This window comes from Sceloporus occidentalis, unplaced genomic scaffold (assembly GCF_023333645.1).
Source record: "Sceloporus occidentalis isolate IW3139 unplaced genomic scaffold, rSceOcc1.0.p SCAF_1, whole genome shotgun sequence".
Taxonomy (NCBI): domain Eukaryota; kingdom Metazoa; phylum Chordata; class Lepidosauria; order Squamata; family Phrynosomatidae; genus Sceloporus; species Sceloporus occidentalis.
The window spans coordinates 208523069-208538444 of record NW_028316981.1 but is presented as its reverse complement, the minus strand read 5'-3'; the positions used below and the strand labels follow the sequence as shown (position 1 = coordinate 208538444).

Sequence of the window (15376 nt, the reverse complement as noted above, 5' to 3'; positions counted from 1 at the left end):
TGGATGGACACATAGCACATATCTGAACAGCCACAAGCTTGGTCTTCCATAACCAAACACTAATCACCTACCCACCAAATTCCAGTTAAAATATTACTGTCTTACCTTGAGATGAATATATGTGACTCACTGAAACTACATTTGCTGTAAAAGGTGAAAAAGCAAGATTTATTTTCAGAGTATAGCACTAAAATGTTTATGCTTTCTAAATGAAAACACATTGCAGATTGTGTAAATAAAGCTTAAGCTATTAATACCATTCCATTTTATCCATACTTTGAAAAATCAGTTTTGTTGTTTATTTGAAGATGTGTGAAGTTTCTCATGGACTAAATGCTTTAGAACAGTAAAGCAGATCAACAGTCCACAGCAGAACAAAGCTAATTCTAAATACTGCTGATAGACTACTGGTATATTAACTACAGTAATAAAGACAAATCATATTTAAACCAGCCATTACTCTTCATTTAAATTACTGTAAACAAACACTGCATGGGTGGGATTCCAGGAATCTGAGCATAATTTCATGAGTGTAGTAGGGCTTCTGAAGACTACCCCTTACTGTGGGCAGGTTTTGAAAAGGAGAAGAGACACAAATCACACTCTATAAGTTCTCCTGTAGCTACATCCCAGGATCTCCCCTCATTGCTAGAAACAGCCCAGCTGAATCACCATTTCTTTCTACAATAGTTTCTGACTCTTTCAAAAGATTTATTACTTTAATAAAGGCATGTGTGCACATGCACACACACATATTTCATTTTACCCACTGCAAGCAAGGTCAAAATGGCTTACAAATAAAATATACTTAAACAATCACATTTTCATATAAAATAATATTGATGACAACAAAACATAATGACTATAAATTAATAAATCAAAGAGTAATTTGAAAAGTAGTTCATTTCATGGGGGGAGCAGCTATATACTTTTATGAGATACTCATCTCTAGTTAAGTAGTAATTCTCTCTCTCTCTCTCTCTCTCTCTCTGTGCGTGTGCACTGTGTGCCTTCAAGTCATTTCTGACTTATAGTGACGCTAAGTAGTAGCAATACTGTTTGATAAATATGGAAGATGCTTTTTTTAAAAAAAAATGACTTTATGAATTTTGAAAGTAAAAACTTCAACAAAATTAGCCTTGGAATGACAGTCATCTGAAACCTTTTTCAAATATAAAATAGGTTTTCATTTTACATAAATTAGAACAGAAGGTATGGTGGCATTTGACTTACTTTTAATGGCCAATTCATCTCTGAGGATGTTTGTATATTCTTCGTTAGAGAGATGAGATGGCAGACCACCAATAAACAAATGTACCCGCACAGTGGATACATTTTTTTCTACAATGTAAAACCTTGTTTGATTCATCTGACGTAGTGAAGTCTGTGGAAGAAGAAAGAAAGCTGAAAAACCACCACATTGCAATTAGATACCACAAACACACAGAGAGAGTTAAGACTTCAACAAGCATAAATTAGTGCCACTAGCTACCCAAAACAGCCATCAGGTCACTTCTCCTATGTGAGAAAGCATAGTTCTTATATAAATATTTTTTCCTTTTGTTTGCAATTTCATATTTTATCAGAGTTTGCACTATTTGAGGAATACTCGTAATAACAGAGGATAAGTGCCACAATTAATGGTGGTCTTCTTACAAAACCTGGCATCTTTTTCTATGGAATTCCAAATTTTGTGACAAGAATGTTGTTGTTGTTTGCCTTCAAGTAATTTCTGACTTATAACAACCTAAAGGTAAATCTTTCATAGGGTTTTCTTGGCAAGAGTGGTTAACTGTGTCATATTTTATTTTACATCACTTAGTTAGCTTGCAAAAAACTATTGTCCTTAGGACAACTTGGATATGTCAGTCAGGATGATTTTGGAGTACAAGAAATGCGAAGAACGTTATTTGGAGGAGCTGTACCTGAAGAAAATATTATATAAGTCAAGTAGGGCCTGTGAAAAGTATTAGACCAGAATTCTCTTGTTACACCAAAGCAGCATAACCAGAGGGAAACAAGGTCATTGGCACAGTGGCTATAAGGCTTCTTAATCTTTCAGGTGTAGCAGACCAGCATTTTTTTTCTTCCAATGTGCCATGAACTGGTACTATAGCTGTGCCCATTGACACAAAAATGTGGTTTCATTTTTCATGGAAACTTGCCAAGGACCAGCAGCTAAGGGCTCATAGACCAGAACCAGTCCATAGACCATCACTTTGAGTTGCACTTTAATAAGACACTGGAAAAATATGCTGCTCAGAGCTCACAGATTTTGCCTGCCTTTCCTTGCTACAAATGTATGAACTTGGGAAAACTGCTATCGGGATCCCAGCTTTAAAATCCTAATCCAATGACCACTAGAAAAATATGTACTGATCACCTCTTTCCTGTTCCTGAATTTTCTAATAATGCTTATAAAGGATGCCTATACAGATACTTTGACTGATGGGAGAAAATAATGTTTAAAAGGCCCACACAGTTCTCTCCCCAGACTTACATTCCACCATAGCTGTTTTCTTAAGTGGTTCTAACTACCTCTTGAAGCTATGTCTAACTTTTACTGAATCCAGTACTGAAGGTAGGGAAAGCGAAACAGGCTGCAATGAGCTCTCTGGTGAAGCTGTTTGCTGACATTCTTCTTTCCCTCTCTGCCCTCTCCCATGATCTGGCCACAAACTTTCAAGATCTGCTCATGTCACCAGAAGACAGCTGCTTAGAAATAAAAGAGGAGGAGGAGCAGGAGGCGGAATAATAGCATTGGGAAACCCTAGCAGCAGGTGGTGTCCAGTTCAGTGGAGCACTGAATTCCATCTTGGCTTTAGATTTTAAAGGAGCTATCCAAGGTGCTGAAATTTAGCCCTCAAATAAATTCAGTACATGGAATAACTCTTTTAAAGATAAAACTTAGAGCGCATTCATTAGTTTTTCTTTTACAAGAAGGAATGAAAGAAAATCCAAGTGATTTTGGTCTGCTTATCATAACAAGAACAGAAAGAAGAACAGAGAGCTCAAGTAGTAAGCTGTCAAGGAGCCTAATTTTGTCCAAACCATGAGATGAGGAGATGGCCAAGAAGTGAACTTTAGGCACAGAAGCTTTTCATTGCTTTAAGGTCTGCAGCTATTGGCTTATCATTCACAAACAGCATGGTAGTGCCCGATACTGGATGCTCCTTAGTATCTCCAGCCAGTGAAAGTGACAAATCTAACTTGAAATTCAAGACACTAGTGTGATGTCTGAACTGTGATACCTGATGTGGCCTTCCCTTAATGAGCCAAAGTATGGAGCCAGGGTTTGTTATGATATCAGTATTAAAAACAGAATTCAGAGGTATGAAAAGATGTTGAAAAGTTTTCTTTTATGTTCACCTTTCTTATGTCTTGGAATCTGTCAATAATTAGTTCATGATCATCCAGCACCATTCGTTGAACTAAGAGGGGAAGAAAAACATTCTTTAGTGGTTCCCTTTTAATTAAAATCAATCATGGAACTCATTCATACATTTGGAATTCTCAAGATGGTTCCTAATTTGTCTAATTAAATTTCATCTTTCAAGGAGTAAGTGAAATCACCAAAATGACAATTTAAATCCCAGGATTGTCTTACTGAAATTTAATATTCAGCCAATGAAAAAAAAGAATTAGCAATAAATGACAGTTAATATAAGGTAATAATGAAAGACAACTGATTACTTGCCTTGCTTGGAACCCATAAGAAACTCTACCAAGCTGAAATTCTGGAAGCTTTCCAACTGTCAAGAGATAAAAATAAAAATAAACTTCTAGTTAATTGAAACTTAAGCTTTATGCTTTAAAAAAAAACAAAGGGAGTAAGTAGAAACTGGCTGCCCTAATTGCTATCTTCCTCTAGGAGGTGATAATAGAAGAGGAATGACAGCAAAGGAGGAATAGTAAATCTTCTCAGCAACAGAAACTCAGCTCCTGCAGATTCCCACCCTCCTTCTGATGGAAAGACAGGAGTACCTTAAGTCTCCCCAAGTATTTTGTTGTTATGTGTTTTCAAGTCATTTTTAACATATAACAACATAAAGGTGAAGCTATCACAGGATTTTCTTGGCAAGATTTTTTCAGAGGGCATTTGTCTTTGCTCCCCTCTGAGTGTGACTTGCCCAAGTCAACCAGTGGATTTCCACAGTGGAGTGGGGAATCGAACCCTGGTCCCCAGAGGCAACCACTACACCACAATTATTGCTCAACTTATTTCTATTCCTTCTCTCCATCCCCTTGTCTTTCTCCAATAGAAATGGGCAGCAGCTAGCCTGGAGAAAAATCATTCAGATAGGACCCACAATTGAACTCCTTTGCCCTTCTTTCTGTGTCATTTTAATTTATTCTGGTTTAGATAACAGTATTCGGATTTGAATTATATCAGGACAAAGATTTTTTAATTTGTTCATAGATGGCCTTGAGTTAGGGGTGAGTCTCGAGGTGGCCACATTTGCAGATGACATGGAATTATGTAGCATGGGAAGAAGAAAATCAGACTGTAAGGAGTTCCAAAATGATCTCTTTCAATTGGAGTCATGGTTAATAAAATAGCAAAGGAGATTTTAAGCAAGTGTCAAGTAAAATACATTGAGGCAATGCCTCCCCCTCCCCATTTTGACATATGTACTGATGGGATCTGAGCTTCAGCAACTGGCTGGAAAAAAAACTGGGGCTTGCATTAAGCAGCTCAACCTAGTGTGTGAGAGCTGTTAGAAGCAGCAACAGCAGCAGCAAATTTCATGTAGAGCATATCTGGAAAAAGAATCACAATAAAACTGCCAGTATTGCCCTGCCTTCTATACAAACCAATAGTGCAAGTAATGACCACATCTGCAATACTGAATGCACTTTTGGTTTCTGGACTTAAATCTGGGCACCGTAAACAGAGAATAGGTGCAGAAAAGGAGCAACCAAAATTATAAAGAGACTAAAGAGATTTTTCCTACTAGAACAGTTTACAAATCTGGGGACTTTTAGCTTAGAAAAAAGAGCAAATTAAGTTTATGATAGAGATGCAGACAATTATGCAAGTCGTGGAGAAAGTAAATAGAGAGAAACTGTTCTCTTTCCCTCATAATCCTAGAACTTGAGGGTCATCTACTGAAGATTAATAGTGAGTGATTGAAGGCTGATGAAAGGGAGTATTTCTTCAAACAGCACATAACTAAAGTGTGGAACTCACTGCATCATATCTAGTGATGGCTGCCATTCTGGAGGATTCAAAATGGGAGTAGACAGATTCATGGAGGACTGTTAGAATAGCTACACAACATCTCCTGTACCAGAAGTAGTATGCTTCTGTGTTATCTACTGTATTATCTGCTGTTAGAGAATGTGAGAACAAGGATGCAATTCCACTCATGTCCAGCTGTCAGTCTTTCCACATGCAATTACTTGGACATCACAAGCCTCTGGTCTGAACCAATACAGCTCTTGTGTTATTAAAATTATTGAATATAAATCAAAGCAGGAAAAAATAGAAACTAGAAGTATCCATATTATATTGTTTACCTGGTATCCAAGCAGTGGGAGAACTTCTTTAATTACTGTTTGGGTAGTGCTTTCCTTATTTATCCGTATTGACACACAGGCCATCCCAACCCTAGGAAGGAAAAATCATTTATGCAAGATGGACCAGCACTGAGGTAAACAAAAGGCATAGAGACAAAGGACTCCCCTCCATCTCCCACTACCCAATTGCCTTCCCCACATATGCTTTCCTCCCAGCCAAGCTCACTTTCAGGATCAGACCCTAGATGAGGAAGAAAGGAATACAAACTACATGTATGTAAGCACTAAAAAAGAAGAGAATGATGCACTCAACCACCCTTTCTAACCTAAAAGTGCAGCTGCTTCAATTCTCACCCCTCATTTAGATCAGAGTTTAAACTGATAGATTTCTGACCATTATGCACCCTAGCTATATTGTAGTAAATAATTTGGGAAGAAATTAAAATATAAAATCAGACACCATTGAATATACTCTGCCTTGATACTGCCTAACATGTGGGAACCACTGCCTGATAATATATGGAAACAGAAGAGGAACACAACACTACTTTGTAGCTAGTAAAGGATGAGAGGAAAATGTAACCTGCCAGATGTTATTGGATTGCAGCTCCTATGATACTCCAAGTCTAGCCTAGTTGAGATGTAGACCTGAGACAGCCTGAACTTCTGGTAAAAGTAAATGCTACCATTACCTACAGTTCTCATTACCTACACATGCAGTATAGGAATTGCTCTGATGTGTTTGAGTAATAAAGTGATATGCCACTTTAGTTTATTTATAAGGAAAAACAGGGTAGAAATATTTTAAATAATCTCTCCTTTACTTAATCCCTATGTCACTCCTGCCATGACAAGGATCACTGATTTGGAATTCAGAGAGGGAAAGATTACTCACTTCAGCCAACCAGGATAAATTTTTATGACTTCATTGTCCCTAGGTTTGGCTCTGATAATCCAAGCTTCAGGAACAGCTTCTCGAAATACAGATCCTGGTTGTGTGTCTTCTGTAGTATCATTCCTATTAATTATGTCATCACAAAACAAGCCCTGCTGAGGGAATGTTTGAAGCTCATAATCTTGTGGATCATCACTGATGTAGTAACCCCTCAAGGCAGCCTCCTAAAAAAAAAGCACAGGAACACACTGTGTAGATTTGCTTTTTAAATGACCGCATGGATATTCTTGACTGGAAAGGAATTATGATCTGATGTCCATGATAACTGTTGTTGCTGTCGTATGCCTTCAAGTTGTTTCCAACTTGTGGAGACTCTAATCATGGCATTTTCTTAGCAAGATTTGTTTGAAAGGGGTTTGTCTTTGCTTTGATGCTGAGAGTATGACTCGCCCAAGGTCACCTAGTGGGTCTCCACGGCTGAGCAGGAATTTGAACCCTGATCGCCAGTCATAGTCCAGTCCTCAAACCAAAGGACAAGTATTTGAAAAGAAAAGTTATACTTCAACATGCCAATTCCTATGTTCCTACTAAGAGCTATGATACTAGATACTATTTGGATTTCAAATTCCTAATTTATTGATTGATTTAATAAGTACTTATTGTTTTGGAAAATAATAATAGTGGAACTACAATTAAATGAACTGCTTCATATAAAGAGGTAGTTAACAATGACCATACGCCATTATTTGGATATAGAGAAGATAGCAAATAACTGGCTTTCTTACCACAACTTCGTCATTTTTTGAAATCCTTGGAACTGTAATAAGACGATACTGATTGCGTTTTACTGCATCATTCCCATCATATATTTTTAATATTTGCTTGCCTAGAAGTAAAATTGCATTTTCACATTTAATACACAAAATAAAGTACTGGACACCTCCAAATTATTAAGAATTTTAAAGTTAGAGTTGAATTGGTACTTCACTGGATCTAATAATAATAATAATAATAATAATAATAATAATAATAATAGATTTATTTCTAGCCCGCCCTATCATGGAGAATCTGAGTGGGTTACAACAGTAAAATACATCAAAGTTACAATAAAATGAAATTAAAAAATCAATCCCTATGCCCACCCCCCGATCCCAATGTTAAAACAAGATTAAACAATCATAATATAAAAACAGTAGAACAATAAAAAACATTTGATTAAAATTTGAAGGAAAATAGGCAGATGAGGAGGCATTTTCATGGTCATGTTCATGTCAAGTTCGTATCCAGATCTCTATATTCAGATCTCTATATCTCTGTATCTCACTATCTGGGGAGGGGGTAACTAAGTTGGAAAGCCTGCCGGAAGAGATGCGTCTTGAGTGCTTTCTTAAAAGCTGTCAGAGTGGAAATGTGGTGGATCTTCTCCGGCAGGTCATTCCATAGCTTTGGAGCAGCAGTAGAAAAGGGCGCTCTGGGAAACTGATGTCAGTCCAGATCTTTTGGGCTGTAAGAAATTCTTCCCAGAGGATCTTAGTATGCGGGACAGACAGTAAGGAAGAAAGTGTTCCTTCACGTATTCTGGACCCAAGCCATGTAGGGCTTTAAAGGTATAGTCATCTCTCCATATTTGCGGATTTGATTATTCACGGATTTCATTAATATGTTCTCTCTAGGACTGTCTAGGTCCTCCAACTTTAACTAAAAGTTGCACTGAAAGACCTAGAGATTCCTAGAGAGAACACTCTACTAGGCATTTGTAGCTACTCCAGCGCTGTTCTATGGTCAGTGTACGTTGGACATTGACACAGAGTTGCACTGGAGGACCTAGAGAGGTGTCCTCTCAGGGAAAAACATGGTGTTTTTGTTATTTGCGGTTTTTCCATATTCACGGGGGTCTTGTTCCCCTAACCCTAGCGAATATGGAGGGACAACTGTAATCACTTGTACCTTGCCCGGAAACTAATTGGTAGCCAGTGGAGGGACTTCAAGACTGGTGTTATATGATCATTTCTAGAAGTCTTGAATCTATTCAATTAGTTACACTGATACAGAATGGCTATATTTAAGCAATGTTGTTCAGCTTCCCAATAAACATTTCTTTATTTCTTTTGAATGGGGAAAGTGCCCATCAGAAGCAATTTAAAATATCTGCCCCTTCAACCTATTAATAGCTTAAACATTTCCCTTAGTATTACTTGCTCGACAGCAAGTAATACTAGTTGTTGGATTTTGAGTTTAAAATTTCTGATCTCCTGGGTAGAGCTAATAGCAGCAAAAATTGGAGCTGACAAGTTTTTTTAAGCCCACCGTACTGGTCATCTGCTAGACCATGACTTTACTAGATGGGCTAATAACATATTAGCTTACTGGAAATCCTAGAACATATTAGCTTATTGGAAATTCTGTAGGTCAACAGTGGGGAGTGCTTCTTTGTAGGCCATCAGATTCTCCCTCCATCAAAAAAAGCAAAGCCTGGAACTTCAACTGCCTCATCTACTGCCAAGTGTTAAAAGAAGCTGTCTTCTTCTTGCATCTGACATATCCCTAACTATATTGTACTTTTCTGTGGACTGTAACTATAAAACACTTTGAGATCTTATTTAACTGAAAATATGGCACAATAAATAAAGCATACTAACAAAATAATAAAGTGGCTCTTTGGATCCCAGCTGATAAAAAGAAAAGGCTATTCATTGCAAATATATTTTTAAATTAAAAATGATTTTATCTCGCATTTCCATTAAAAGAAATGAACAAAGCAGTTCATGGACTAGCACTGGATACAGAAGTATAATTTAATACAGAGTATTCAATGCAGTTTACCAGTAGCTTTGGTTTTCATTCAGATTTACACACATGTTTTATATTAATGAATGTGACTTGAACAGAAATATCATTTCATTTTGCATGGTTCATAATTTGAACCGAAGGATCCAAAAGTGAAAAACTACATAGATGTACAGCAAACACGCAATACCTTTCAATCTAGCATCTAGAAGAATGAGCTTATTCACACATACACTATCAAGAGTTGGCCAACTGGATTAGCATGCATACTGCTGCCTGTGCCATACTATATTTGCTCCCAGTTAGAATCACAGAATAATAAAGTTGGAAGAGACCGCAAGGGCCATCCAGTCCAACCCCCTGCCATGCAGGAAATCCAAATCATAGCATCCCCGACAGATGACCATCCAGCCTCTCTCTGCTTAGTTCTTTCAAACTGTATGTTTGACATGATTGAAAAAAGCTTGAAATGTACATAGCATAAATCCTATTCTCCAAAAAATTATCTGCTTTCAGAAAACACTACTTACTTGAGTCATTTGAAACCTGTGATTCTTTCTGTGATAATTGTGTTGCACTATCAACATCGTCGTCATCATCTGTGGAAAAGAAGGTCTTTAAACATTTATGGCTCAGAACGGTTGATAAAGTAAGTGCTGCAGTGAAAACAATGATTTCCAATATTCCTCTTCTAGCATATATCTAATTGGAACTGTAAGGGAAGTGAGTACACCAGTGGCATTTATAGACATGAGAAATAAACACTGACCTCAAAAGCACTGAGATAGGAATGAATTAGTGAAAATTAATAAATTATCAATGAAGTCAGAATGTTTCTAACACAAAGGAGCAAGTTAATAAAATTCATTTTTAACCAAGGTCATTGACATAAGCTAGAATGTCAGCATTAACTTAATTCCAGAATTATGTTATTAGCTGTAAGAAAGTGCTGAAGGGCCAACAAATTTTCCAGGTGGATTTTTACCTAAAGTCAAGTTCTCTTTGCTCATTGCAAACCTACTTCTTCCTTTTTATTAGTCACCTAGGGCTGGGCAATGACAAGGTTTAGGTCACACATTTCAAACCATTTACTCAAGAGTAGTTCTAGTAGGACGAACTGTGTTATGTTCTTTTCAAGTTAGCACTCTCAGTAGTTATCCCTCCTCCATCACACTATAAAAATAACAAGAGGAGCCATATTACTGAAACCAGATATTGCTTTATAAAATGAGGAAAACTTCAGAAAAAGTTAGAAACACTTGAAATCCATGTGAAGTAAATAACAGGAGGAAGAGGAAACAAATAACCTTAAAATATAATTTCAGACAACGTTCTCCTCTTACACAAAATACGTTTTTTACTAAATCTGTTTGTTAGTCTCAACTACATTAGACCCACTGAGTCAATCGATGAGTAAATCAGCACTCATGTATTCCAAGTATTTAATTACTATACTCCATCTGAGACTGGTAACTAGCTTTAAGGCATAATTTCAAAAAGACAGCTATGTAAACATCCTGAGTCATTTTATAAAGGTTGTGGTAAATATTCACAGAGATGTTTTAAGATCTATTCAAGTTCATGTTATCATGCAAAACAGCAATGAAGAAAAGTTTTTTCCCCATTAAGTCCATACTCTGTCTCAGTCATTAAACAAAACAGAGACTGTAGTCAAGAAATCAGAAATCTGAGACTCAGGTCAAATGTAGACACAGGGAGAAAAGCCAGCTCACTCCTGGGATTTCCCAATTGGCAGGGAGAACATTCTGACCATGCTGCTGCCTCCCACAACAGTCTGAAAACCAATCACCACCCTCTCCTGATGCAAGGACAGACCTACCACAACAGAGCAATTGTTGCTACAAGCTACACTAAATCATTTTTTTTCTGTTCCAATACAAATGAATGTGCACAAGTGCATAGATGCTCCACTAGCAGCAGATAATCCCCTTCCTTGTCCCACTCACCCACCAGCCCATCGGATAGCCCATGTGACTTTCTGTATGGTCAATTCACTGCCTGTACAGTACATCAGTGCAGCCAGTGTAACACTGGCATGGCACAATCATCGAGCCCCCTTTTATTGTGCTCGCCTCCTGCAGTTCAATGACTGGAGTAGAGGGTTGCTACCATGGGGGGTCCAACTTAGGGAGATCCAAGGCAGCCTCCAAGCCCTCCTTGAACAACATTCACCTGTCCAGCTATGACATCCCCCCTATAAATACCCCCTTTCACTCTCTTTCTCCCCATGAACCCTGTTGGACTGGCCAGTTTGTCAATGTTTTTATTAAATTCAATTTGTTGTTGGTAATATGATGTGTTTGATGTCATTTCGCTTCACAGGGTGTGCAATGGGCCACTGGTGCAGCTGACCACTCATGCACTTGTGCGAACAATTTGCAGGTGGGCAACAAAACAACTATGGCCAGCAATGGTGCCGGCAGCAACCTGGCCCCTTCCTTGTCTTTGTGCTGAAGCAAACAGGGGTTTTCCTCCTCGTGTTATGCTCCAAAATATGGGTTGGAGCCATTTTCCTTTCATTCCAGCATGTGTGTCATCAAAACAAGGCATGGGCATTTCTTTCAGCCTGTGTGGACAAGCCCTTAGAAAGGTAGCTGTGAAGGAAATGGATTAGATCCCCAAGTGTAATGCTATACAGTTGGCCCTTCTTATCCACAGATTTTTTTATCCTTGGATTCAAGCATCCCCATCTTGAAAATATTTTTTAAATATATAAATTCCAATAAGCGAACCTTGATTTTGCCATCTTATATAATGGGCACCATTTTACTATGTCACTGTATTTAATGGGACTTGAGCATCCACATATTTTGGTATCCATGGGGGGTCCTGGAACCAAACCCCAGCAGATACCAACGGACCACTGTAAAATTAAAAACCAAAATCAGCATCTCCCATGCCGAAGAATAAATAATCTTCCCTTCAAAGCAAATTCACAAACAAGGCATTGTCATTGTTTCACCAATGTGAATCTCAAAACTGAAGGCCAAGAGAGAATACAAGCCTGAAATGCAGTTATCTTTTCTTTAAATAACAATATATATGCAAACGCTAGAAATATATATTAAGACAAAACAATCGTTTCATGTATGAACAAAACACCAGGTACGTCTTACAGAAATGCTGATAATGGAGGCTTTAGTACAAAAAAAAATGTTTCAGGGTAGAAACAAAGCACATGTGCCATCCTGAATAGATGTAGAAATCATCATGCCTAACTTCTGCAGGTTAAATGACAATGACTGAACTTGGGCTACTGTCACACTGCAGAATTAATGCAGTTTGACACCGCTTTAACTGTCATGGCTCCATTCTATGGATCATGATCTCAAAAACTCATTAACACTAGCAGTACAATCGACTGAAACACGCTTCAGAAAGCCTCTGGAAGCTTACAAAACAGAAGCATATGAAGGCTGATGGTGATGATCGCCTCCTGTTCTTTGTTCTCAATAATGTGTCTTAAAATGTAGATTATATTTAGTCATCCTGACTAGTTAACCAATGACAGACCTATGTATATATTTATGTACCTAAGTGATGACAGATACATCGTCATAGGCAATTTGGATGACATGTATGTACTTGGAGAGAGAGAGAGAGAGAGATGTACTCTAGGTGGCAGTAAAATATTTTTCTTGAAATTCAACTGTCTTTTCAGTATAGAAAAAGCAAATGAAATACAGGATGAAAAAATGAGCAGTTTAACCATTATGGAAGCTTTTCCATGACATGAAGATAAGAGATACATACTAAAAGTCTATAGTCTTTACTGTTACATTGTTACAAGCTTCTCAGTTAAGTATAAAAAGTAACCAACCTTTTACCATATCCTGCAAAAGAGACCAATCCTTTAATTTCAGCTATTCAATGAAAAATTAGTTACTTTCTAAAAATGTTTAAAATCTAATGTGAAGCTATCAATCCTGCTGTACATATGCACTATGTACAGCAGTCACATTTTCAAAATGTAAAGAGTGTATCTTCGCATTTCAAATTTGACACATCCTCTTGGATCTTACCTTTTTATGCCTATAGTATCTTTAATAAAGATACTCCAGGCTTCAGAAAATCACTTATTCTCATATTGGCTGCAATCAAATTGTCAGAAGTGTGGGAAACCTGAATGAGGATGTAGGACTACGTGTTCTCTACTCCCATTCTTATTTAGTTAAAAATGAAGATGTTTTGGACAATAAAACATTTCTGCTATTAATAGTAATAAAAAATCCACTAAATTGGTAATTAAACAAGTTTATCTATTTAGAATTTTACCTGTTTCTGTTTGTAAGCTTTCTGATATTCGAAAACAGTGCATTTTGCTGAAGTTGCGAGAATATAAGTGCACACAGTTTGGAGGAAGAATCATGCTTCTTAGCCTTCCAAATGTACATTCTGGAGGTACAATCACATAGCAAGCAGCATGAGCCTATAAAAAACAAAGAATCAAGTTCTTGTAAAGTCACGTCTAATTTTATTTTGTGTGTATTAGAGTTGCGTCATTTTAATTCAAGACAGCAATTGATCACCCAATTAAGTTTCAGCATTTTAATGAATCTATATCAGGGATGGGAATTGTTCAGGCTTCCGAGATGCAATTCCTGGCAAATCAACTAGCACAGTCAATGTGATGGATACTGGGAGCTGCAATCCAACAACTTTAGATAATCCCCACAGCTGATCTATACTTGTGAAAGTGCATACGAGATGGTAAACAAGACGGATGAGAGAAAAATTAGGATCTCATGCTTCTTTTTAAAGCCATTTTATTTCATATATACTTACGAACATTTCATAATTATTTTGTGCCCCTTAATAAGAACAATACCATCAGAAATCAGATTTCCCCAAATACAAACTTCCTATATGAGATCAGGGAAATCCACACAAACCTGAGAATTTAATTTCAAAGGAGAGAAGATATACAAAGAAACATATACATGGACCAGTGGTTCATAGTGAAATGAATCCATATACAGGATTCAGGTTCACTAGTTGTGCTAAGCCTCTACTATACTAGCTATATTTCAGACATTCTAGTTTATCACTTTAAAAATACTTCCAACTGGTTTTTCTTCCTATTTTCAAAGGAAGCACAAATGCCAACTTTCACCTCTCTGTAGAAAGTTATTGATCTCATTTTTTCATTTAAAAAAGCTGCCTAAGAAGACAGTCCTTCAACTAATAAAATTTAATGAGTAGCAAAAATAATATATTAGAATTATGGAAGCACTGCTACTGGTTGTCATTACTCTTCGCTTTTACTGCTTTACTAAGGATGATAAAATACTAGCTAAAATGCCCTCTGATCTTCTGTGTCTCTATAGTACAAAATACTTTTTTCCTTGTTATTCCTGACTTTGCTAGATTATGTGCAAACCTAATTTAGTTGAAGTGCTCACCAAGGTCTGCTCTTAAGAGTAAAGAGGTTGAGCAAGTGAGGAACACTGATGCTTCTCTATGCTAGGCTCAAACACTGGAAGTATGTCCAACTAAAAGAAAAGCGGAGGCAGAGTGTAATAATCAAACACCAGCATACAGATTAGTGGCATATCTCTTTTGCTTTTTAAAAACACATCTACATCTTTCATACATTTCATATACAGCTGGAACAAATGCATATATAAAGGGACAGGTCTGCCACTGATGTTCTAAATTGGTCCTAAACATACCTGTATGCAAATATTTTAGATAAAAACATACAGGAAAGAAAATGAGCTAAAAGGCAAAACACGCCACTTTCATGTAGGGGGTCCCAAGTTCAACTTCTGGCCACTTCCATCCAGATAAATAATCTTGGTTACTAAGACTAAAACACTTTCAATGGAAACCTTGGAGATCTTCTGCCAGTCAGTCTAATGGGACACGAGCTGACATATTCATATGTTGCTATGATCTTTCTCTCTTTCTCACCCTCTCTGGAGAGTGAGATAGCATGCACAAGAGAGAAAACTGCTGCACACCAAGCAAGCAAAAATAATAGTCTAAACCTGAGTACATGAAGACATTGCTGAAAAAGTAAATTCTATATTACTACCAATTACTAGTCTAATGTTGTAGCTCAGAAACAAAAAAACTGTATTTTTACAGTATTTTACAAAATCTACAGCTCTAATTTGTGAATTTTGGGAATTCTGGGAACTGTAGTTTTAT

General features: G+C 37.2%; 1 protein-coding gene across 2 annotated transcripts in view; it reads right to left on the bottom strand.

The window, feature by feature from the left end:
- DGKQ (diacylglycerol kinase theta) overlaps window positions 1-15376 on the bottom strand; it is an 87066-nt gene that overhangs the window by 24979 nt on the left and 46711 nt on the right. For both annotated transcript variants that reach the window (XM_089488707.1, XM_089488708.1), the window contains exons 6-14: window positions 13499-13652; window positions 9733-9801; window positions 7201-7301; window positions 6416-6639; window positions 5521-5611; window positions 3698-3752; window positions 3370-3431; window positions 1234-1384; window positions 106-144 (exon numbers count right to left, since the gene is read on the bottom strand). In XM_089488707.1, coding sequence (XP_089344833.1) covers window positions 106-144; window positions 1234-1384; window positions 3370-3431; window positions 3698-3752; window positions 5521-5611; window positions 6416-6639; window positions 7201-7301; window positions 9733-9801; window positions 13499-13652 — 946 coding nt within the window. The remainder of the gene's footprint in view (window positions 1-105; window positions 145-1233; window positions 1385-3369; window positions 3432-3697; window positions 3753-5520; window positions 5612-6415; window positions 6640-7200; window positions 7302-9732; window positions 9802-13498; window positions 13653-15376) is intronic.